Source organism: Protopterus annectens, chromosome 5.part0, assembly GCF_019279795.1.
Source record: "Protopterus annectens isolate FY-2018-M chromosome 5.part0, PAN1.0, whole genome shotgun sequence".
Classification (NCBI taxonomy): Eukaryota; Metazoa; Chordata; order Ceratodontiformes; family Protopteridae; genus Protopterus; species Protopterus annectens.
The window spans coordinates 454,995,822-455,021,073 of NC_056735.1; the positions used below are offsets into that span (position 1 = coordinate 454,995,822).

At 32.9% G+C, this 25,252-nt stretch overlaps 2 protein-coding genes across 3 annotated transcripts in view; both read left to right on the top strand.

The window, feature by feature from the left end:
- The window catches only part of LOC122802675 (cytidine and dCMP deaminase domain-containing protein 1-like), a 1,973,793-nt gene that overhangs the window by 1,217,289 nt on the left and 731,252 nt on the right, over window positions 1-25,252 (top strand). The gene's annotated exons all lie outside the window — the stretch shown is intronic.
- Window positions 1-25,252, top strand: part of CDADC1 (cytidine and dCMP deaminase domain containing 1) — a 371,753-nt gene that overhangs the window by 135,405 nt on the left and 211,096 nt on the right. For both annotated transcript variants that reach the window (XM_044072391.1, XM_044072392.1), the window contains exon 4: window positions 900-949. In XM_044072391.1, coding sequence (XP_043928326.1) covers window positions 900-949 — 50 coding nt within the window. The remainder of the gene's footprint in view (window positions 1-899; window positions 950-25,252) is intronic.

A 25,252-nucleotide genomic window follows, 5' to 3' on the forward strand; every position in this document is an offset into this window, starting at 1 on the left:
TATCTGTTCTCAAATGTTATGTTTATTGGCTATGCTCCCTTTTTAACCTTTTTTATTTTTCATGTAATGGACTTCAGCATGATTATTTTGATTCCGAGTTTTTCATGTTTAACTCAAAAAATAGTAGCTTGATATTAGAATGCGGGTCTTTACACTGATTTAGCATTCTCAATGTTTATTTTAGTGAGTATTTCATTGTTGTTAATTTACTGATTGAAAAGGTACACTACTACTCCAAACTGCCTTTTGTTATACTGGCTTGGAGAGTACATATGTTGTGTATTATAAAATGAGCACAGTCATTGACACAGCATTTTGTTATACTGCTTTCCCCATTCTAATCTAATATAATTCTGATCACCTTTTGGTGAGAATACATATTTTAAACAATATTCATATTTTTTTCATCATGTCACTGTTTGTATGTTTATTTTTCTTTAATACAAATCAGTAAAAGCATTTATTTAACAAAAGACTTTAAACATGAAACATCAACATATGACTTTCACTGTAAACAAATCCATTAAACAAAACAAAAAACAGATTGCCTTGCATTTAATTCTTCCTTCTATGTGGCTCTTTAGGTGTGGTGGGATTATGAGCTTTACTTGAAAACCTTGCTGCTTCTTGCAGTCTGTTATGTAGTCATTTTCTTCATCATGGAGAAAAGGATTGTAAAGTCTTAAAGACTGCCTTCGTATCTGTGAAAGGACATAGCACTTTATAAACTTGATTGTTTCTTTATGAGTCCCTGGTCATGAAACAAATAAAAGCATGCTCAAAAAAATTCACTTATCTTCAATTACTTTAAACTTTTATATTACTGTAATTTTGTTGTGAAACTGTATTAAATAGTAACTGAAAATTTAATGTTTTCTTGTTTTCTTATTTTGTTTTAGAGGATCATAAAATTGGAGTAGGTGCAGTTATCTGGGCTGAAGGAAAATCTGTAAGTATTAAAAACTTTTTGTGTCTTTATGTACTTTAAAAGACATATTTCTCGGTCTCACTCTCTCTCGGCCTCACTAGATTTAAAAGCAGTCTCCCCTCAGATGAGTTGTGTGATAAAAATGCTTATATGCTACACACTGTTTATATGATTTAAATGTTTTTAAATATCTATATTCTTTGTGGATCAACATGTTATTTTTACTCTAGTTGCCCCATTAGATCTACTGTAATTCCTTCAAATCCATCATGTAGAGCTGTGGTGTCCAACAGGCAGCCCAAGGGTCATAATCAGGCCTACTAAAGCACTGTATCTGGCCCTTAGCATGCCCAGCTGAAAGACATAATAGGCACAAGTATAACAGTAAAATTATTAAATAAATGAGGTCCAGTGCACAGTAACTGTGTCTTGTCACTTTAAAAGTGAATTCAGGACTTTAGAGGTAGTGAAATTTCAGAATGTGTATGTGAACATTCAGGAAGTTATGGCACAAGGTATATCCTGGATGTATTCTCATTCTGTTGTTGACAATATTTGAAACATATGGATTTGTTCAATTTCAGTAAGTATGTTATGTATGTGTGTGCTCCTGCATAACTATGCACATATACACATGTGTATGTATGCATGCATGCTTGTGTATGTGTGTCGCAAGTCTCAACTGGACGTGATTTGTGCCTAATATTTATTTTTGATCCATTTCCCATGGAATGTTTGGTTTCTTTGAGGACTAAAAAACACACCAAACTGATAAAAAACAAAGCCAGCAACTGCCAAAAAAATTCCAGTTGGGTCTATATTACATTGTCGAATTCTGACCATGTCGAACGGCTAAAATGTCGAAAGTGCCGTTCATCAAAACCGTTCTTGTGGGGAGCTGTGCCCCCCACACCCCTGCTAATTATATATACCAACTCCGAGATTGCACTACAGTGAGGAAAGGGCAAACTTTCTGATCCTCACTGTACCACGATCCCACAAAAAACTTTTCAATGGACGGCACTTTCGACATTTTAGCCATTTGACATTTCCATAATTCGACAATGTGATAGGAACCCATTCCAGTTTATTGAAGTAAGCGCTTTCGGCTGAACCCCAGCCCATTAGACAATTTTACCACTCCACTTCCCAGTTTAAATACACAATAAATTAATCATCCAATAAAAACACATCAACCTATTGTAATTAAAAAAAAAACACAATAATCTTATTATTCACTTACTTTGTTCAAAATGATTTTATAACAATAAAAAATAAAAAACATTACCTATTAAAAAAAATTAATACACTGGAAATGGATATATTCTCATTTAAACCTGGCCTCAGTGAGACATTTAAAAATGTTTGCCACCAATACTCCCCTATTCTGTAGTTGTACTTTCCATTGACCCCCCCCCCAAGGACCCATTTTCACCTGTTCTAACACCAAAAAACCAAATTTGTGATCATGATTTCTTTCCAAGTATTTATATAGGGCTAATCTCATATAGGTGCTCATATACCCCATTGCCTTAAGTTTTTCCTATATAAAATGAAGAACAGTCAAGACATTTTGTGGCATATATCACCCCTTTAGAATTACAGTTAAAAAAAAAAAACAGGAATATTTATTTTCCTCCTAGAATAATGTTATTGCATTCCATAATAGTACTACATTGATTACACATATTACATTTCCTCATCTTACCTCTCATATTATTAATTAGAACTGCACAGGAATCACACCAATCTTTTAGATTCCTGTCTTTTGGTACTGTCCCCAAAATATTACTCAGTTCAATACTACCTGAAATAAGAGCCCAGTTCTTTTTTTATAACTTGCAAAACTGACCTACTGTCATTAGTGAACTTAGTAATAAAACTCATTCTTTCTGGCGGGTTTAACTCACCAATACTATTAGTCAGAATGGTACCTTCCTTATTTCCCATTTCTACTCCCTGATTGGTTATATTCATGCCTTCTATACCATAACTTAACAAAGGTTTATATTGACCATTTATTCTTTTAGCTGTTGTCTCTTGTATTCGAGCAGCAACCATTTATTTGGGATAATTTCTGTTCAAGAGCATTTGCCCTATAAATTCACACTCCTCCATAAATTCATTAAACATACTAACCATCTTTGTATCCCATACCAATTGGCCTTTTATGACTGCCTTTTTAATGTGAAAAGCATGGTTACTAGTAAAATGTAAAAACTTATTAGAATAGGTTTTCTTCCTAAATATAGTTGACTTCAACAAACCTTTATTTCATCCTTACTAATTAAAATATCCAAGTACGCAAGTTGAACTTCCCCTACTTGGAATGAAAACTCTAAGAAATCAGTAGACTGATTTAAATATTGCACAAATTCCTGTATTAAATTCCTTAGGTCCATCCCATATAAAAAACAAGTTATCTAAAAACGTGTACATTTTAACGTGGGACATATATTCACAACTAAATAAAACCTTTTTCTCCCAACTGGCCATAACTACTTTCGCATACAATGGGCCTAGGGGGACCCATCGCCACACCTTGGATTTGCTTAAAGTAGTTACCATCACAGAAGATATAATTGTTACATAACACAATTTCCAACAAATGTGATAACACATTGATTGTATCCTGTCGAATAGGAACAATGTCAGTAAAAAATTCAGTAAACAATTCAACCCCACATCCTGTGGGATACAGGTATACAAATCTTTAACATCCACTGTTATGAACATTATTTCATCCAAATTAGTTACGATTCCCGCCACATTATTGCATTTAGTCAGAAAGTCCCATGAATGGGCATGGCCAAGGATCAACACAGGATAGCAGCAGATTTCTTCAGCTCCACCAATTTCATTGCACTGATAGGAATTAATTACTTAAAAAATTATTTTTGAAGTAATTTTCTTTCTAAATATGTTTGTTTTATATAGTTCTTGAACTATATCTAAAAAAGAAAGGAAATTTTAACAATATTCCTGTCAGAAATCACTTTGGACATTTTCCTGTCAGTTTATCAGTCTGAAATGAGTTCCAGTAAGACAAATTCTCAAGACTCCAGCATCAAGAAAGAACTTCAGTCTCTGATAACTATAATCCAGCAACTTACTGCTAAGATGGATAAAATGGATACTAAAATTGATACCTTCATAGAAAAAACTACAAAACAAATAGACTTGTTACATATAGACCTGCAACAACAGAAGATCCAGATGACATGCATAGAAAAAGCTGTGAATGACATGGAAAATAGAATCCAAGAAGAGGAAATCAACATTGAGTTTCTGCTTAAACAAAATACACATTTACAAACAAAGCTGGATGACCTGGAAAATAGATCTAGGCGCAATAACATTAGGATTTTTGGACTGCCAGAAAATATTGAAGGTAACAATATTACTTCTTTTTTAACATGGCTCCCTAAAACTTTAGACTTACCAGAAGCATTCTCTTTTGGTATCGGAAGAGCACATAGATCTATAGCTAATACTAACTCTAACAAAAACTATCCTAGATCAGTTATAGTTAGATTTCTATCATCTTTTGATAAAGAGATGGTTCTTAAATCTGCTTGGGCTAAAGCTCCTGTTAAGATTCATGAGACAACTGTGCGTTTTGACAATGACTATTCTTCCTTGGTAATAGCTAAAAGAAAAGTTTTTCTGCCACTAATAAGGGAGCTTAAAAAAGCACAGTTTAAAACATACCTTCTGTTTCCTGCCAAACTAAAAATCTTCCTTCCTGATGGTCCTAAAATTTTTAATGACTTAGACTCTGCTTTACTGTTTATCAAAAAAAATAAGATTTTGGATAAAATAGAGGAAATGGAATGGGCTAGTCCTTCATTAAAGAGACTGGCAACTGAAACTTCGTGGAAGACTTCAGAGAAGAAGAAGAGACTAAAAAACAAATGATTTGTTCTATGTTTTTTTTTTTTCCTCTCATCATTTTACTTCATTATTAATCTTTTTAAATATAGTTCCTGCATTTCCAGAAAGCCACAAATATTCTGAAAAAGATTTAATCAAAGTTATTATTTGTGTGCAAAGAAATGTTTTGTTTCATAACCAGTCAAAATATCTGAGGAAGTAATAACAAGTTATTATTCAATTTGTTTCTCTTTCTGAAAAAGAGAAGTAAGGTCAGTAATTTGATACATTATTTTTTCTTTTTTTTCTCCTTTTCTTCTTTTCTTTGTTTAAACAATGACATTCTATTTAGATTATGTAGTGGGTAAAGGGTGGGGGAGGGCAGGGAGAGAAGAGTAATGAAAATATGATAAATGGAATAATAACATATTTATTCCTTGTAAAAAGTTTATATGTTCTTCAAATGCTATTCCTAATTATACTTTCTTGATTATACTGCTTATGCTTATTTGTAAATAATCTGTCATGCTTTAACTAATAATAATTAGAACTAAATAATAGTAAATAATATGTTTTATTTTTAACTCTATTAATATAAACAGTAAGTAATATTCCATTGTATATACTTATAGCTTTCTCTTACATTTTTTTATTTCTGCTTTACACTCTTTTATTTTCTACTCTCTTTTTCTTTTCTTTATTCTTTCTCTTTATTTTTTTTCATATTAATATATAGAAATGCTTTAGATCATATAGACACAGTAAATAATAAGATTTGCATAAAAATTGAGTTGGGACAAAAATATTGAGTTTTATTACTTATTAATAACTTTGGGCTTAATTTCACTTACATAGAGGCTGTAATAACCTGTAAAATACATTGCAAAGGTTTTGTCATGTTTAGATGCATTTACACTGCTAAATGAATGTTTGTCACTAGTTTTTAACAAGTTTCCGCCAAAATGTTAAGGGAGACAATCTGGGATGTGGGCTACCTCATGAACAGTGTCCTCGAGTTGTTTCAAAAGCTTCAACTCTCAGAATTCTCACAGAGAAGCTGAAAGCAGTCAATTTGACCTTTGATCCAGATATCACACTGACACATTGCAGATTCAGGAAGAACACTCTACCAGGAAGTAGAACTGATGCAAATGCGACTATGTGAAGGAAAATGAACTCTTTAACATCTAAATGTGAGTTATTTTATATAATTACTTAAATATCTATGTTATAATTCATAAAATATGTCAGTTATAATGATTTTAAATGATGCAGTTTCTTGTAGTAAGTAAATGTCTTATTTTAGAAGGCATAGAAAATGAAACATTTATTCAAGTGTTTTTGAAAATCTACTTGACTGCAGCATACTAATCTGTGTTAGAAACTTATGTTCCAAACATATACATTACTATAACTCATTTAATTCATATGATTGACAAGCATAAATAACTTTATAACTCTATTCTGGAAGAAATTGTCATGTGATATATTTTAAAGCAGTAGTATAGACATACAAAATACAGATGGCTTTTTTTTACAATAATGCAAGTGTTTCTGAGAATTTGCATAACTATGCAGTATGATTTATAACAATTTCTATAAATATAATATTTTATTCTATTGACAATAATGAGTATGAGTAAAATGCTCATATACAAGCAATTCAAGGTTTTTTTTTGGAAGCTGTTGACTGCATTAATATGACAGAAAATAGATGCATCTTAATATATGTAATGTCTGAACCATATTAGCCAAAGTTTTTGATTTAAATGAATGTTAGAACTTATTTTTACATACTTTGAATAAATTAATATGTAAATATGCCTTCCTTTTTTTTTTTTTCTCTCTCTCTTTCTTTACTCTCTCTCCTCTTTCACGTCTTTTATTTCTCTCTCCTCTTGGTTCCTAATATCAAGATTATTTGAATGCTATTTGAATACAAGTGTATTATATTACACAGATGTATATAGTAGTATGAATAGTTTAAAAAAAAAAAAAAGTTTATTTTAGTTTATATGATGCTGTTTTATCAAATGTGTAGTCTTGTCTTGCTAGATAATTGAATTGAAAGCTGTTAATTTAAGTTAAATATAACCAGTATTAAACTGATAAGGTGGTAGCTGAGGTACTGCTGCTTAGGGTAGGGGGTTAACTTGAGTGGTAAATACCACTCTAAGTTGGAGTTTTTAACTCCAGGCTGGATGCAAGGTTTAATCCTTACATTATTTTCACTTGTTCATTGTTATATGTATATAGTTTTGACATCCACAATATATTTTGTACACTCATTGTCACTACAAACAAAATTGAATCCTATACAAAATCCCATAAGAGATTCAATAAATACAGCTATATTTAAAGGTACACCTAAAGGAGGAGATGTAACATTACTTATGTTGTTATTTGTTATTTTGATCATAAGATTCTTAAGTTTTAAAAATGCCAAATGACATCTTTAAAAGGAATTTCTTTAAACATTAATGGATTGAATAATCCGTGTAAAAGGGCAAGCCTAATAAGATACATTAATTTACATAAGGCCAACTTAGTCTTCCTGCAAGAAACCCATCTCTTGAAAAAGATATTGATAAACTAGCCACAAACAAATATACAGTATTGGTTAGTTCAGAGCACACTCAGCAAAAAAGAGGAGTGGCTATTTTATGGAATAAAAGTATGCCCATTCCTAAAACCATTAAGTCTTATCAGGATGACAAAGGAATGTTTTGTATGGTTACAATACAAATTAATGGGAAGACTTACACTTTAATTAATGTATATTGGATACCTGGAATTGGTATTAATATAGTGAAACATCATCTTGATAAGATCATATCATTCTCTATAGGAGATATTATTTTAGCTGGTGACTTTAATTGTATACTACATGAAAGTGATACTACCACTATAGGAAAAAGAAGAATTACGTCTAATGCAAAACATTTAAATGATTTTGCTAATTCTTATCATTTGAATGATATTAATAATCAGATTCAAAATCATTACCATACACCTTTTTTTCTAACAGATACAAAACTTATTCAAAAATAGATAGGGTCTTTATTTCTAACCAGATGGTAACAGATTTAATTAATTCCAAAATCATTTCATGTCCTATATCTGATCATAATTCAATTGTTTTTGAATTCATGATAAAAAATACTCATAATGTTCAGATCAAAAGGATACCAGCATACTTAACTCAACTAAAAGACTATAAAGAATATATACTTTCAGAAGTAAAACATTTTTAGACATAAATAATACTCCTGAAGTCTCCATTGTCTATGTTTGGGATGCCTTAAAATCATATCTATATGGACAAAGTATCAGATGGTATAATAATAAAAGGAAATCTTGGGATAAGGAATTGTTAGATATTCAAAGTAAATTAGACTCTTATAAACATAATAATAAAGAAAATATTATGGACAAGAAAGTTATTGTAGAAATAAACAAACTAAATGAGAAATACAAAGAAATTTTAACTCATAAAGTTAAAATAACTTTAGAGAAATACAAGGTTTTGTCTTATTCAATAAGCCCCAAATACTTACATAGACTTAAAAATAAAACAAAAAGGTTGAATAAACAAAACCATATCAAATAAATCTTTTCTCTAAGGAAAAAGAAGAATGTTTCTAGTATACCAGAAATACTAGATGAATTTAGAAATCACTTTCACAAAATTAACCATAATAACATTAACATGGAACCTAAAGATAAAATAAAGGAGTTTATAACCACAAACATGAATAAAAAGCTTAATAAACAACAGATTAAACTATTGGACAAAAGTATTTCATATACAGAGGTTATTACACAAATAAATAAGCTTAAATCAAACAAATTACCGGGTAATGATGGTATTATACCAGAGATATATAAAATCCTTTCTAAAAGTACATATTCATTAATACATGAGGTTTTTATTTTGGCCCAAACTGAGTTAATAACCCCCCCATCTTGGCAATATACATTTATTTTGCCAATTTTAAAACCTAATAAAGATCCAACTAGATGTACTTCATATCGGCCCATCTCATTACTTAATGTTGATTATAAAATGTTTATGAGTATTTTTGCTGATAGATTGAAGACAATCATCCCCGGCATTATAGATATAGATCAGACAGGCTTCATTGTAAATAGAAATACTTTTGATAATATAAGAAGAACTTTAACATTAATTGATTTTGCAAATAGGAAAAAGAAAGATTTAACACTTATTAGTCTTGATATAAGTTCAGCATTTGATTCAGTAAGTTGGGACTATCTGTTTACCTTACTGAAGTGCACAAACTTCTCAGATGCATTTGTAAATCTAATTGAGCATTTATACAAAGGAACATTGGCTTATATTAAGGTAGGAACATATGTTTCACAAAAAATACCCATTTTTAAAGGTACAAAACAAGGATGTCCACTTTCTCCACTATTATTCACTTTAGTAATGGAGACTTGGGCTAATTTGATCAGAAACAGTACTGACATAGAGGGTTTTGAAATAGATGAAAATACAACATCCAAAATTCAACTTTTTGCAGATGATGTTCTAATTACATCAGCAGGATCTAATTCTTCTATGCAGTCTCTATTTGATAAAATGATGAGTTTTAAAAGTATTTCTGGTTTAATATTCAATGAAGAAAAAACTAAAATACTACTTATATATACACGAAAAAATATTCTCATTAGTGATTTTACTAAATATGTACCCAATTCAGGTCAGATAACTTATTTAGGTATAATACTATCTAAAGATATTAAATCTATTATATATAATAATTATAATACCTGTTTTCTTAATATACAAAATCTTTTTAATACCTGGAATAATATGTTTTTTACTATGGAGGAGAGACTTACAGTTATTAAAATGATAATATTCCCCAAGATTTTATACTTAATACAATCAATAATACTTCCACCTACAAAAATAATTATCAAGAAACTGAATACACTAATGTTAAATTTCCTATGGGCACCTAATAGACCTAGGATTGCATTAAAGAAACATACTAATAGCTGGTCTCAAGGGGGATTTCTTTTCCAGACTTTAATTTATATACTATCTCTTCTATTGTAAAAGTTATTACTTTATTAATAGATCAGTCATATGTCAAAATGGAAAGATTATTGGGAGCTAATTAGTATGCACTTCATGAAAATCTCCTTAACACATAAAAATATGATTGTAAATAACTCCATGTTATGGTTACTAAAGGAATTTTGTACTTCACCTATTACACCTAAACATATGGTTTGTTACCCATTAAATATTATTATTAGCTATCGTAACTTTATATTCATGCACCCTAAGTATAGGGAATGGAATTTTATTATATTCCCTATAATGTATACTCAGGGTATGCTTTTGTCATCTACTTCTGAAGGAACTCATGTAGCTATAGATAATGATCTAAAGTACTGGTATCAGTTGATATCTGATAGTAAAGTTAAAAATCTAGATTTCTTAAAACAAGAATTTGATCTAAGAGAAACTTACTGGTTAGAGGTTCAGACCTTTAGGCAACATCTCATTAATGAAATAGATCTAATGTCTATAACAGTTAAAGAATCTATTCCAACACTGATTGATTACTTGATATTAAATTTACAACATAAAGTTTCTGATAAAGGTAAACTTTCATACATACATAAAATTATCAGACAAGAAACTTTTTACAGTGTAGATACATACTGGAATTATTTCACTTCTATTAATGGGGACCCACCAAATCAACAAGATAAACAATATATATTGGAATCTGCCTATAGAACTGCGTCTTCCATTGTCTGGAGACTTTATACATGGAAATTTTTACATAGATCTTTTTATACACCTTTGATGATGAATAAAATAAATAATAAAGATAATCTATGTAAGAGATGTAATGTAGAAATTAATGCTGACTGGGCTCATATGTTTTATGACTGTATAAAATTGAAAGAATACTGGAAATCAATTAATGAATATTTGCAGGCTCTTTTTACAGATAATTTCATTATTTCTAAATCTCTTATATTATTCAACACACCTGTACCTCAAAGTGTTAAAAAGGTTAAGCTTCCCTTGTTATGGTCTATTCTAGCAGTGGCTAGGAAAATAATAACCAGAAATTGGATTTCAGATACACCTCCTTCGTTCAATGAATTTAAAATGTTATGAATATAGTGTGTCATATGGAAATAAACACAATTAGGTCAAGAACAACTAGAAAAACATCTTATTATATTGTATGGGATAATTTACAAAATTTGTTAAAAAAATCCTAATTTCAATAGCATGGTATTTTAGTTTAATTAATTGATCTGATTGTAGTGGATGTCTTTGTAAATACTTTAGTTGTTTTGTTGAATGTTATAATCATATCTATTTTTAATTACTTGTATAAAATTGTTATGATATTTCTCTTGTATGTTAAAACAATAAACCTGTTTTGAAAAAAAAAAAAGAAAGTCCCATGAATCACAACATGAATATTCTAAGGACTGTAATTTATTTTTCAATTGCATATCCACATATTTTGCTATATGATAGGTTTTTGAGTGACCAGCATCCACTATGGGATGTAAATGTGGATTATCAAGGTCTTTGTGTATTTTTGGTATATCAAAGATTTTCGCCACCTTAGGATATTCTACATACATAAACAAATGGGCTTCAGTAGTAATTTGCCCTTGAGTTAACATATCTTCCAAGCAATAATCAATTCTACCATATGAGATATTTACCTCCTTAAGGGATGCTTCAACATAATTGTCCTCGTATAGTAACTGCAACATATGTTGTTTATAATCCATAACATTCATTACCACTAAGCCTCCCCCTTTGTTGGGTTTCATAAATCTTAGGTCACTACTGCACTTCAAATTATCTAACAAATTGCAATCACCTTGATTTCCACCTCTTTTAAGTAACTGTCTTAAATCCAATTCACACATTTCCTCAAATAACTTCAATACTGGGTGAAAACATGGATTAAAAGTACTTGGTAGTTTGTAAAAATTATTTTCCACCATAGTGGATCCATGAAAGTGCACAGTCAGGTTCAATTTCCTAGTATATAATTTCAAATCAGTTAACAAGTTGTCGGCACAAAAGTAAGACCCTTACTGAATATATCTGCATGGTTAACATTTAGTTGTTCAGCACTATAATTATATATTTTAAAGTCCTCGGTACAATTGTAAGCTAATTGGTAAGTTCCAGTGTTCGATATTTCACCTACCATTTCTGGTGATAGTTCACCCGAGTATGGAAGCCCATTCTCTGCCTCCTCATGTTGTATACCACTCCTGGTCCATTTTTTCTGTTTGAATAATTAGTTTTCTTGTTCCGAATACTTTCAGAGCATCGAACAGTCCCCTCCTCTAAAGGAGCATTTTGTTGGTTTATAAAAGATAATCCTGCATTAGAAGGACCATGTACTGCTTCACCAGAACCACCATCAAACATCTCATCTCCATTTCTTTGCTGCCCAAGTGATGGTTTTGGGTATGCCTTCCCATTGGAATAATCCAAAACAATCCAATAAAATATTGGTGTTGGAATGCAGTAAATGCAGTGTCCCTCTTAATAGTTTCACCTAACTTCACAATCTCTCAATTCAGCTGCCCCAGCCATTGTGTATTATGTTTTACCGGGATTTCCAGGAGTTCACACCCCTGTCTGTCAAATAATTGGACCAGCTTATTTAAAATCTTCACTCAAGTGGACAGCTTGAGTAAAGTAGTGATTGAGAGGAAGAATCGCCAATTCGAAAGAGAATGATTGGATTGTTCCATTGAGAAGGCATACCCAAAACCATCACATGGGCAGCAAAGAAACGGAGATGAGATGTTTGATGGTCCTGGTGAAGCAGTAAGTGGTCCATCTAATGCAGGATTATCTTCTATAAACCAACAAAATGTCCCTTTAGAGGAGGGGACTGTTAGATGCTCCAAACATATTCGGAACAAGAAAACAAATTAGTCGAACAGAGAGAATGGACTGGGAGTGGTATACAACATGAGGAGGCAGAGAACGGGCTCCCATACTCTGGTGAACTATCACCAGAAATGGTAGGTGAAATATCGAACACTGAATCTTAACAATTGGTTTACAATAGTACTGGGGACTTTAAAATATATAATTATAGTGTTGAACAGCTAAATATTAACCGTGCAGACATATTCAGTAAGGGTCTTACTTTTGTAAGAGGGTATGGTAATAGTCTAGATTTCCTTGATTTACATTTGACATATGATCATATTTCTAAAAAGTTTATTAGTAACATCTATAGGAAATCAGCATTTGCAAATCAATATTTACACAGGGAAAGTCTACATCCATTTCATATGAAAAAAGGAGTTAAGGGACAACTCCTTAGACTTAGTAGATTGACATCGCAAGACGATATTTTCATTAATGAAATGCAGATTTTAAGGACATTCTTTTTGGCAAGAGGCTATGATAAATCATTAATAGAACTTATAGAAAAAGAAGTGATAGTTTTAAGAAAAAGTAAAGCTAGTCCTATTTTGTTTTACCAAATGCAGTATTCTACACAGAACACTTTGCAAAATAGAAATGTTGAGAGTAACAACAGAGAGTTTACGTGTGCATTTGTATTACCCATTACAAATGAAATGTGGTGTATTAAGAACATTATTGTAGATAATTGGAAAGTATTGATGGGTAATCAGGACCTTATAAAAATTATAGGTGAACGACCATATTTCACATTTAAGAAGGTAAACAACATCAAAAGTTTATTAGAACGTGGAATGAGCAAAGATATTGTAAGTGGAGATAGGAATATTGTGACCAAAGGGACCTATGCTTGTAACAACTGTAGATACTGTAGGTATGTAAGTAATTCCTCATCTGTTTATTTTACACATATTAGTAAAACATTTTGGTGTAAAAATTACTTTACATGTAATAGTGAAATGGTGGTGTATGTTGCCCAGTGTCTTTCATGTCCTAGTTATTATATAGGCATGACCACAAGATGCTTAAAAAAAAGAATTAGTGAACATCTTTTGGCTGTTAAGAAAATAGACCAAACAAATGCATTAGGAAGACATTCTACTGTTTGTTAAGACTTTAAGAAGTTTACATTTTCAGTATTAGATAGTGTTAGTAAAATGTATTCGTGGGTGATAGTAAGGTTATTTTGGAATGTAAGGAATCTATTTGGCAATTACATTTAGGAGCAGATTATGCCCCTGGTTTAAATGAAACCATTAACATAAAAAGTTTTTTACAAACGAAACAATGAATATTTTAAGTATTTTTGTTTAAAATAGCTTTTATATTATTAGTTAATGTTTTCATGCAAATTTATTATGTATATGAGATCTGTTATCATGTGATCAACTTTTACTATAAAAAGTGCTTGGGGGTGGAGTTCAAATTGTTTCTGAGGAAGTTCACAGATAATAAAGTGAATGAAAGTGCTAGATGTGGTGTCCGTACTTTCTTAAGCAAGCTGGAAAGGTTGAAACTGCTCAATTGTGTATGTTATTACTTTTAATCCATGTTTGCACCCAGTATTGAAGTTATTTGAGGAAATGTGTGAATTGGATTTAAGACATTTAGTTAAAAGAGGAGGAAATCAAGGTGACTATAATTTAAAATCTGAGCAGAAGACTGTGTTAGATAATTTGAAGTGTATAGGTGACCTAAGATTTATGAAACCCGACAAAGGTGGAGGCTTAGTGGTAATGAATTTTATGGATTATAAACAGCATATGTTGCAGTTACTATATGAGTACAATTATGTTGAAGCATCCCTTAATGAGGTAAATATCTCGTATGGTAGAATTGATTATTGCTTGGAAGATATGTTAACCCAAGGGCAAATTACTAGTGAAGCCCATTCATTTATGAATGTGGAATATCCTAAGGTGGTGACAATTTTTGGTATACCAAAGATAGACAAAGACCTTGATAATTCACATTTACGTCCCATAATGGATGCTGGTCACTCAAAAACCTATCATATATCAAAATATGTAGATATGGAATTGAAAAATAAATTGCAGTGCTTAGAATATTTATGTCATGATTCATGGGACTTTCTGACTAAATGCAATAATGTGGAGGGAACCGTAACTAATTTGAATGAGATAATGTTCATAACAGCGGATGTTAAAGATTTGTACACCTGTATCCCACAGGATGTGGGGGGTTGAATGGTTTACTGAATTTTTTACTGATGATATTCCTACTGGACAGGATACGATCAATGTGTTACCACATTTGTTGGAAATTATGTTATGTAACAATTATATCTTCCATGATGGTCACTACTTTAAGTAAATCCAAAGTGTGACAATGGGGTCCCCCCCCTAGGCCCATATTATGCGAAAGTAGTTATGGCCAGTTGGAAGAAAAACAATTTTATTTAGTTCTGAATATATGTCCCATGTTGAAATGTACACGTTTTTTTAGATGACTTCTTTTTTATATGGGGTGGACCTAAGGAATTAATACAGGAATTTGTGCAATATTTAAATCAGTCTACTGATTTCTTAGAGTCTTCATTCCAAGTAGGGGAAGTTCATCTTGCATACGTGGATGTTTTAATTACTAAGGATGTAAATAAAGGTTTGTTGAAGTCAACTATATTTAGAAATAAAACCTATTCTAACAAGTTTTTACATTTTACTAGTAACCATCCTTTTCACGTTAAAAAGGCAGTCATAAAGGGCCAATTGGTACGGGCCGCAAGGTTGGTTAGTATGTTTAATGAATCTATGGATGAGTGTGAATTTATAGGACAAATGTTCTTGAACAGAGATTATCCCAAACAAATGGTTGCCGCTCTAATACAAGAGGTAACAGCTAAAAGAATAAATGGTCAATATAAACCTTTGTCAACTTGTGGTATAGAAGGCGTGGCTATAACCAATCAGGGAATAGAAATGGGAAGTGATAAAGAAGGTAACGTTCTGAGTAATAGTATTAGTGAGTTAAACCCACCAGAACGAATGCGTTTTATTACTACGTTCACTAATGATAGTAGGTCAGTTTTGCAAGTTATACAAAAGAACTGGGCTCTTATTTCAGGTAGTATTGAATTGAGTAATATTTTGGGGACAGTACCACAAGTTATTTATAAGAGAGACAGGAATCTAAAAGATTGGTGTGATTCCTATGCAGTTCCAATTAATAATATGAGAGATAAGATGAGGAAATGTAATATGTGTAATCAATGTAGTAATATTATGGAATGCAATAATATTCTTCTTCTTCTTTCGGCTTTTCCCTGTTAGGGGTCACCACAGTGGATCACCTGTCCGCTCATTCTAGGAGGAAAATAAATTAATATTTCTGTTTTTTTTTTTAACTGTAATTCTAAAGGGGTGATATATGCCACAAAATGTCTTGACTGTTCTTCATTTTATATAGGAAAAACAGAACGGAAAATAAGGTAACAGGTATATCAGCACCTATATGAGATTAGTAAAAAGAAACATTCAAATGCCCTATATAAATACTTGGAAAGAAATCATGATCACAAATTTGGTTTTATGGTGTTAGAACAGGTGAAAGTAGGTCCGGGGGGGGGTCCATGGAAAGTACAACTAGAGAATAGGGAGTATTGGTGGCAAACATTATTAAATGCCTCAGTGAGGCCAGATTTAAATGAGAATATATCTATTTCCAGTGTATTAAAATTAACATTTTTTAATAGGTAATGTTTTTATTTTTTATTGGTATAGAATTATTTTGAACAAAGTAAGTGAATAATAAAATGATTGTGGTTTTTAAATTACAATAGGTTGATAAGTGTTTTTATTGGATGATTAATTAATTGTCTATTTAAACTGGAAAGTGGAGTGGTAAAATTGTCTGACGAAGGCTGGGGTTCGGCCGAAAGTGCTTACTTCAATAAACTGGAACTTTTTTGACAGTTGCTTGCTTTGGTTTTTATTATTTCTTTGAAGACTGTTGAGGATTTTACTCATTAAATAATGATAGTCATTATAATTTCAGACATTATATCCCTCAGAAAATGCATTCAAATGTAAAACATGCTTCTCTAACAATTTTGTATGTGTTTAAAATGATGCCTCTTATTGCTTTTGTGTGTGTGTGTGTGTGTGTGTGTGTGTGTGTGTGTGTGTGTGTGTGTGTGTGTATGCGTGTGTGCGTATGCATGTGTATGTGTGTTTGACTCATCTCTCTCAACTGTTCGCAGTGGAATTTGTGGTTTCCTGAAACAACGTTGAGGATTTTAGTCACTAAATAAAGGCAGACATTTTAGTTTCAGACTTCATATCCTTCAGAAAAATGCATCCAAATGCATAGCCTTTTATTCTATTAATTTTCTGAGTATGTAAGAGAAGAATTTTCAGTATGCACCTGATTTTGAGAATATGTCCCTTCTACTGCTTTTTTTTATTATTATTGCTCTTATAGTCAGATATTGACAGTTGTAAGGAGTACCTTTCAACTGTCCCTGATACTGGCAAACATCTCTGATTTTTGCCTTGTATGTTTGGTATGCTGCAAAAGTTGTTTTTCTGGTAAATTGTTGAGGACTGAAATTACTAAATAATGTTAGACATTTGGTTTCATTTTATATCCTTCAGAAAATGAAGGATATTGCAAAACTTGTTATTCTAACAACTTCCTAAGTATGTAAGAACAGTATTATAGTTAATGTTGTTTGTTCTTTACCTGGCATTGAACAATAAAACATGAATACGACTTGTATCTTCCTTGAAAGAAAAAAATAAGACAGAATTTTTTTCTTACCTATGATTCAGGTCATTATTGGATAAAAAAGCTTTAAAATGCACCTTACAGTATTTCAGATACCCATGATTTCTGGTGGCTTAGCAGCCACAGAACCCCAGATTAATTCTGTTATTTTTTCTGCAGTTATTACTGGCAGTCTTGGCCAATTAGTGGGTGTTGAAATGCTGCATGGAAAAGTAAATTTGAAGACTAAGACAGAGTGTTTTTCTTAGTCATTATTTTTGTTCAGGCATCATTGGATCAAGGGGAGGGGAAAAAGGTTTTCAAATATACTTCAGGGGATTGAAGAAACATGACTTCTGGGGGCCTAGTTGACCCCAGACATCCTGCTTAATGCACATATTTTCTTCACAGTTATTACTGTGCAACCCTTGTCTAGTTAGGGTGTTTTGAAAAGATGCAGGGAAAAGCAGAGATGAAGAATAAGACTGAATTTCCTTTAGTCGTTTTTTAATGATATCAATGCTAGATCAACAATTGGAAAAAAGCTCTAATATGCATCTCGGAGCATCTAGAAAAACATGGCTCATGGGCCCCCAGCATTATTCAGTTATTTTCTACACATTTATTACAGTCCAGCTTTCGCCAGGTAGGCTGTGTTGAAATGGTGGAGATAAAAGCTGAAGATTAAGACCAGTAATACAAACAAAAGGAGTGGGGAAAACTAAGCTAGATGACACAGAGAGGCCTGAATGTGAGGACAGCACTGTGGAATGTGAAATGATGGTGGCAGTGGGGGGTAGCCCACTGCCTCAAACACCATTTCTGCTAAGGCCAGCCTTAAATCTGTGCAAAACTTCATTGACTGATATGAATACGCTGATAAGTGAATTATGCATATGCTTATCTATTCTGTATTTATTATTTGAGATAGATTTATTTTAGCTTTCCCTACATTTGTGTGCATTTTATTTGCAAAGGTAGTTTTATTATATGCAGTTATTTTCATTTCTGTGAGTTATTATGAGTTTGAATATACACTTTTTGTGTGTGTGTGTGTGTGTGTGTGTGTGTGTGTGTGTGTGTGTGTGTGTGTGTGTGTGTATTGTGCATACCAAGTTTATTTGATGGAAGGGGCCTTGTTTGAAGGTAGAACATGTGATGTATTTCCCTACAATTCTGACAGTTATTGATGTTGTTTTACTCACAGTGATATTCAGTTCTTCTAGCTGCACTGCAACATTCATAGCTCTCAACCTCTTGCACTAGAAATCTGGACAAGTCCACTGTAAAGAGGGACAAAGGCCCAAACATAGGGACAGATTTTAAATATTGCTTTTATAAACTTAGAAAGGTGCTAGAATAATAGGGTTTGTGTTAACATGCATTTTCTGAATGATGTGAAATCTTAAAGTAAGATGTATATCATTATTTAGTGACATCAGTCCTCAGTGATTTGCCAGAAAACCACAAATTTTATGAGGAACAGACCAAAAATATAAGGCAAATATCTGGGCATTCTGCAAAATTCTGGACTGTTGAGAGGTATGATTGAATCATATAGTGATTTTGCTTAGTTTGTCTTCCTGCTGTGATCTTCAGTTGTCCACACTGCACTTATCTTTGTTTTTCCTTAGCACTGAAACATGATGGTTTGTACACTTGTTGATCATAGTAATGTGGCCCCTAAATCAAGAAGGTTGGACACCCCTGATGTTAATAATATTTGGTAAAAATACAGAAACATTAAAACGGTTATAGAAAAAGAGAAATTGATACCTGAAAGCGCTGCTGCTTACCTAAAACAAACACGTAAACCCAAATCTACCTTACTACTAGAAGTCACCAACAGCTACAATAGCTTTGGAGATGCACTATATAGTAGTTCGGTGGCTAAAAAGTGGAACTCTATCCCTACTAGCATTCAAAACACATCATCCAAAGCCTCCTTTAAAGACCTCATCAGGCAACATCTCAAGCAAAGTTGGCAGTGCCATGATTGCTCCCCAGGCTAGTGAAAGCGGATAACATATACATACTAAATCTAGAGCAATTGATAATAGTTTTTCAATCTTACTCACAAACACTGGCTAATCTACAATGTATGTACTGTACCTGTGTACTATGTATGTATTCTACCTACATTCCAAAGTTCAGCTGTACACCACAAATCTATTACTTACCTTTATTTTTAAAATTAATATTTTTTTGATTGTTCTCTCCACTGTAACTGTTTGTGCCGCATACCACTGGAAAAACATGTCTCTTGTAATTGTGTGTATACTGATTATGTCTAAATAACTAAATGTGTCTGTAATTTTTTTCTTTGTGGAGCTTTTCTCCCTGGGCCTCTCCTGAAAAAGGGCCTTTTCGGCTCAGTCAGACACCCCCGGTTAACAAATGTAAAATAAAATAAATAGATTACCTTAAAACTCTGAATAAAATAAACTGAATCATAGGCCACATTTCCTGTTCATCATAATGTAAAAAAACTAAATAGCTCTGCACATGGCATTCACAAAAAAGAGATGCTGATAGACCCTAAACTAGCCTTTCCACTTAACCCCTAAACTCAAAAGTACCTTTACCTTAGTTAAAAAGTACTGAATAAAATAAAAAAGAAACAAATAATGCAGTTATCATTCAATATAGTATAAATTGAAAGTAACATGATATAATGTACAAACAAAATCCACATAAAAAACACCACTGCTCACTGAAATCAACCTGTTAGAAACTAAACTAATTCTTATTAGAATGAAAATAGTTAAAAGAGTAAAAAAGTAAATAAATATGAACAGCAACTAGCCAATCAGAAAACAGCATTACCAGCAAAAATTAATGTGAGTCTATCTTGGTTTACTAAAAATAAATGGTACTTTTCCATTATCTGGGCAATGGGTAAAATGAACAGTTGCAATGTTAGCATGTGGTGGACATGATAACTAAATTAACTAAGAAATAACTGTAAAAGTGGCAAATATTTTCACTGACCTCACTAAGCTAGTAAAATTAATCTGATAATTGAAATGTCATTGAAAAAATAACATTAAAATTTATCTTAGTGACTGCAGGAGAAAACCATTTACAAGACTTTGCATTCATTAAAAACGTACACAAACCAGCTAAAGCCATATTCAGTAAACCTTTGCTAAATAATGTAGCCATTTAAAGTCTGTGCAGAAACACCACCCTAATACTGTAACAGAAACAACTCAGTCCAATACAATGCTAATTTCTGTACTTCACACGTAAGTATTATTCACTATTTTTTTTTTTATTCCAGAACACTTGGAGCTGGTCTGCTGACCTGATTTTGTTTTATAGCCAATGGTTCCTGTTGCCTCAGTGTACATGTGAAATCTTAAGATTATCATTAAAGAGGTTCAATGTTTGTTATCGTCATTTACTTACAGTGTCAGTGCTGTGATTTCCTGATTTCTTTGACTACCTCATTCGATTACTGTTTTTGATTTTTGTTAGTGGCCAACTTCTGAACATTTTAAAGTACATTTTGTTATTAGATTTGAAGAAATATTTACTTTAACTTTAAATATTGATATTAAACAGTATCTGGCTTTGGCTGAATTGTGAACTTGGCCATTTTTGCCCAGTCACACTTAAAGGATGACATTTTCCTTTGTAAAAAAAATGACTTGTTAATGTTCATTTTATTAGTTTTTTAAATCACTGTTCAGTTTCTTTTCTGTATAACTGAATGAAGACTCGAGTAGTTGAGTAAGAAGAATGTATTCAGCTCATGTACTTAGTAATTTGAACAGAACAGTATTGCTTTGTCCAGATTGCCACTGAGGGAAAAGGAAAACATCTGTACGCTGGCAGCTGTCTTGCATAATGTTATTGTATGGTTAATTACAGTGAGCTTGGAAGGTTTGGTCTTGGAGGCTTACCTTGGGTAAGTGGCTGAGTTGAGGATGAGTTAATAGTTTTTATAACTTGTATTGGGCTATTGCGTGAATTGTTTTCATCTTTTAACTGAACTTGGAAAACTGCTTGGTTATTACCTGTCTCTGAGATGGTGTTTGGATAGTTATCATTCCTTTGGCTTTTGTGCGTCAATACCACACCAATCTGTTACTCTGGTCTGCTCATTAAGTATGCATATTTCATTGATTCTTGTGGACTGACCCTCGGTCACTGACGTTAATGCCATTTGCTGACTTTACCCTGAGAGAGTGCATGTGCTGTCTGTGGAGCTGATTTCAGAGTGCAGTGCCATGATAGGTAAGTTAGAATTTCTACCCCTAGAATACATTATGGACTATTGCAGCATTGTTCCTTTGCAAAAATGCAAAGTAAAAAAAAAAGATATCGGTGCTACCCCGTGGGTGTAGACAAAATTAATTAATAAACAGATTGAAGAAGGAGCCACAGGTTCAAAACAAAAACTTTAGATGCAACAACATTAAATAAAGAATATTTAGGGAAACGTTATTGATTACGTTGTTTGGTTTCATAGGTGCCTTTTGTCCTTTGGCAAAGGTTATACATCATATATGAAAATAAATTGTAAGAAAATCAAATATATCCTAAATTTAATGTCATAGAGAAAATTTGCACTCTGAGATGCATCTATTTATGAATGAAAATTGCTGTATGTACTTTGTATAAAAATCTCCATATTTTGTTAAGGAAAGTAGTAACCTTTGCAGTACAGTAGTAGTATAAAATGCACTTTTGTTAACAATGAGGGTAGCAAATACTTCAGTTTAATCTGTAAAATGTTAAAGGAAATCACTTGGATAATCTGTGATAATCCTTTTCCATGTTTTCATATTAAACAGACTTTTAAATAAATATTTTTCGTGTTTGAAAACAATCATAGTTTTGTTAGTGTATTTAATACTGCATCAAGTATTGATAGCACTTATTCATCATATGAGGAAATTAGTGTAACAGATAAATAAAAATGAAACATTTTTCATATTGCCTGAGCTTTATTTAACAATGCATTTATGAGGCCAGTACTGTGTCAAAGCATGTAAATTCCTAAGTAAGAAATCCTGAAATCTTGCCCATGTAGTTTAAAACGTTGAAATCTACCTCTAAGTTATGTGACCCATAACTAAGTTAACTGTTGTAAAGGCAGTAGGTTTAGCTCCAAATAAAGTATGCAGCATTAAGTGACTTTGTCATCCAGGAAGGTGTGTGAAACTAAATTACTTATCTTGAGATTCATTAATACTTAGTCTGATTACTGCAGTCAGTGAACAAAAGCCAAAACGCAATTCATAATATCAGTTCATCAGGGTTGGATTCATCTTTACTGCAGTGTGCCAACTTTTTCTGTGGTACATTGAACTTAATACAAATAGGCATAGGTATATTACTAGTACTACTGTTGCAATTCAGTGTTAGCTATACTAGGTGCAAAGCCAATCATTTGCCAGAATACTGCATCATGGTTCCTGCTGTTTACTATCAGACATTGCAATCCTTATTCAGCATAAAGCTGTTCAAAATGCAAGGTAGTCTGCAGAAATGTGGCTTTATAGAGGCATGGTCACACAACAGCTGTGGTAATATTGTGTACATTTTATTATAAAGTTCATGTATATATCTTCCCGCAGACTAGGTAGAAGTGCACAACAGAACTAGAGGTCATTACTTCTATAGTCACTGCTGCAGTTGCTGAAGCCCCTTTGCTCGTAAAGTCTCTCAGAGGAAATTGATACTGTCTTACAGTCCATAAGCTTGGTATTGTAGGTTAGGATAAGCTGCTTTATAATTCCTGGTACAGCTACAAGCATGCACCTGATATTCTCTTGAGTATCCACATTAAGGCTGCTAGTATTTCTTGGCTACTTTTGGTGAAGGTTTTACTACTAGTCATAACACTCCTTCTTTGTGAGTGGCAAACATTTGTTTCATTTTGGGTCACACACCTAGGTATCACATCACAACACAGGGGGTTCACATTAAGCCCTCCTACATATTTTTTGCTACTATACAATGTGGTGTATACATATTAGCTCATACCATCACACATGCAGAATATGTTGCACATCAAACAGTATTTCTGATCTCTGGACTAGCCACTATGTGACAATGACCTCCCTTCCCTCACAGAACCAAAACATTTGTACTGACTTGGATGGGTTATGGGACAAAGATAAACCATTTGCATTCATATATTTGTGGCTAGGCCTATGCCCAATTGTAAAATGAAACAGCTGTAGCTCCAAAACTCACCTACATAACTTAGTGTTCATGTCCTTTTTTTAACCACCGAATGGTTGAATTTCATTGACCAGAGTGAAGCTGCATCCCAATTAAAAGTATTGCAGAGAAGTTAGTCCCCACTTAATAGTGAGGCAGTCTTGCTGTCTGGCAGAGTGTCTTGATTTAACCCTACTTAGCTTTCTGCTGAGCTAACAGATTAAGTGTTTCTGACCATCTGCTTCCTAGGACAGCACAGTTTATAACCCTACTTCAGCTGCATTGGTTTACACAAGAAAGTGTTTATTGAAGTTGTGGGTGACCAATTGGTCTGAACGTAATTTTTTTATGTCCACCGGTTCTTGTCTAGTGTTCCTTTTCTTTGCTCAGTCTTCCCATTCGTTCCACTTGAAAATGAGAGCCAGGCACTATGGTTCATCCATTTCCAAGCTGCAGGAAGTAAAGCACATTGATTCCTAAAGAAGATTAGAGTTCGACAGTAAGGAACATATCACGCTGCTAGAGATGATGGATTCCCCTCCCCTTGAAGTACCTAATCCCCACAGTGTCTCCCTAGAGCTCTGCTAATGCTGTTGTTCATGGGTAGCATGTGTGCCTCTGCAAGCATGCTAATCCCCGGCACCTAGGCAGGGGGTGCTCTTCAGGTTCGAGTTCCATGGCTGGGACACCTACTGCTCTCTCTAGGTGTCAACCAGATGGGGAACCCAAATAAACACCCTCTTCTCAGTATAAATGGTCAACAGTGGCTGCTCACTACCATCCTCCATACTCTGCACCCTTCAGTGAATACAAAAAACATTTTTCTAGGTTGAAAGATCCATCTGCTGCTATAGTCCACCTTACACAGATGAAGGCCATAGTTATTGTAAGGTTATTCAGTGGACAGGCTATAGTAGGAAGTTGGTAATAAATTTTCAGTAGTGGAATGCCAGCTCTAAGAACATTTTCACTTGATGTTTGCTACTGGGTATAGACCAGTTCTGAAGAGCTTATGTTTTGTTTTGTGGGGTTTAATTGCCTCTCTTTCAATCACATATCCTAAATATCTGACTTCTCAGGTCTATATTATAATCTCGAAGGTTTAAAACTTCGAATCACTAAAGATCGAACTTTAGTGATCGAAGTCTTAAGCCATTAAAACCAAAAAAAAAATGCTAAATTAAAAAAAAAACTAAATAGTGTGTAGGCAGGGGGGCAAGCCCCCTGCACCCCCCAAACCACCACTACTTCAATATATCAACTCCGAGAACACACTACATTGAAGTAAACGGAAATCTCCTCCACAGAGATTTTCCATTTAAACGTTCGTTGTAGTATGCTTTCGGTATTCTCATGTCGACAATATCGCATTCGATATTGTCAGACTTCGAGATTTTAATTTAGACCTGACTTCTGCCATGCAGTGCTTATTTTTGGCAGCTTTAAGAGCAACTCCTGCCTAACACAAAGAAGCTTGATGTTTGGCTAAATGTGATTTGCAGTCTTCTGAATAAATTACTATGTCATCAAACTGTACAGATAAGTACCTGGTATAAGGTTTAAGTACTTTA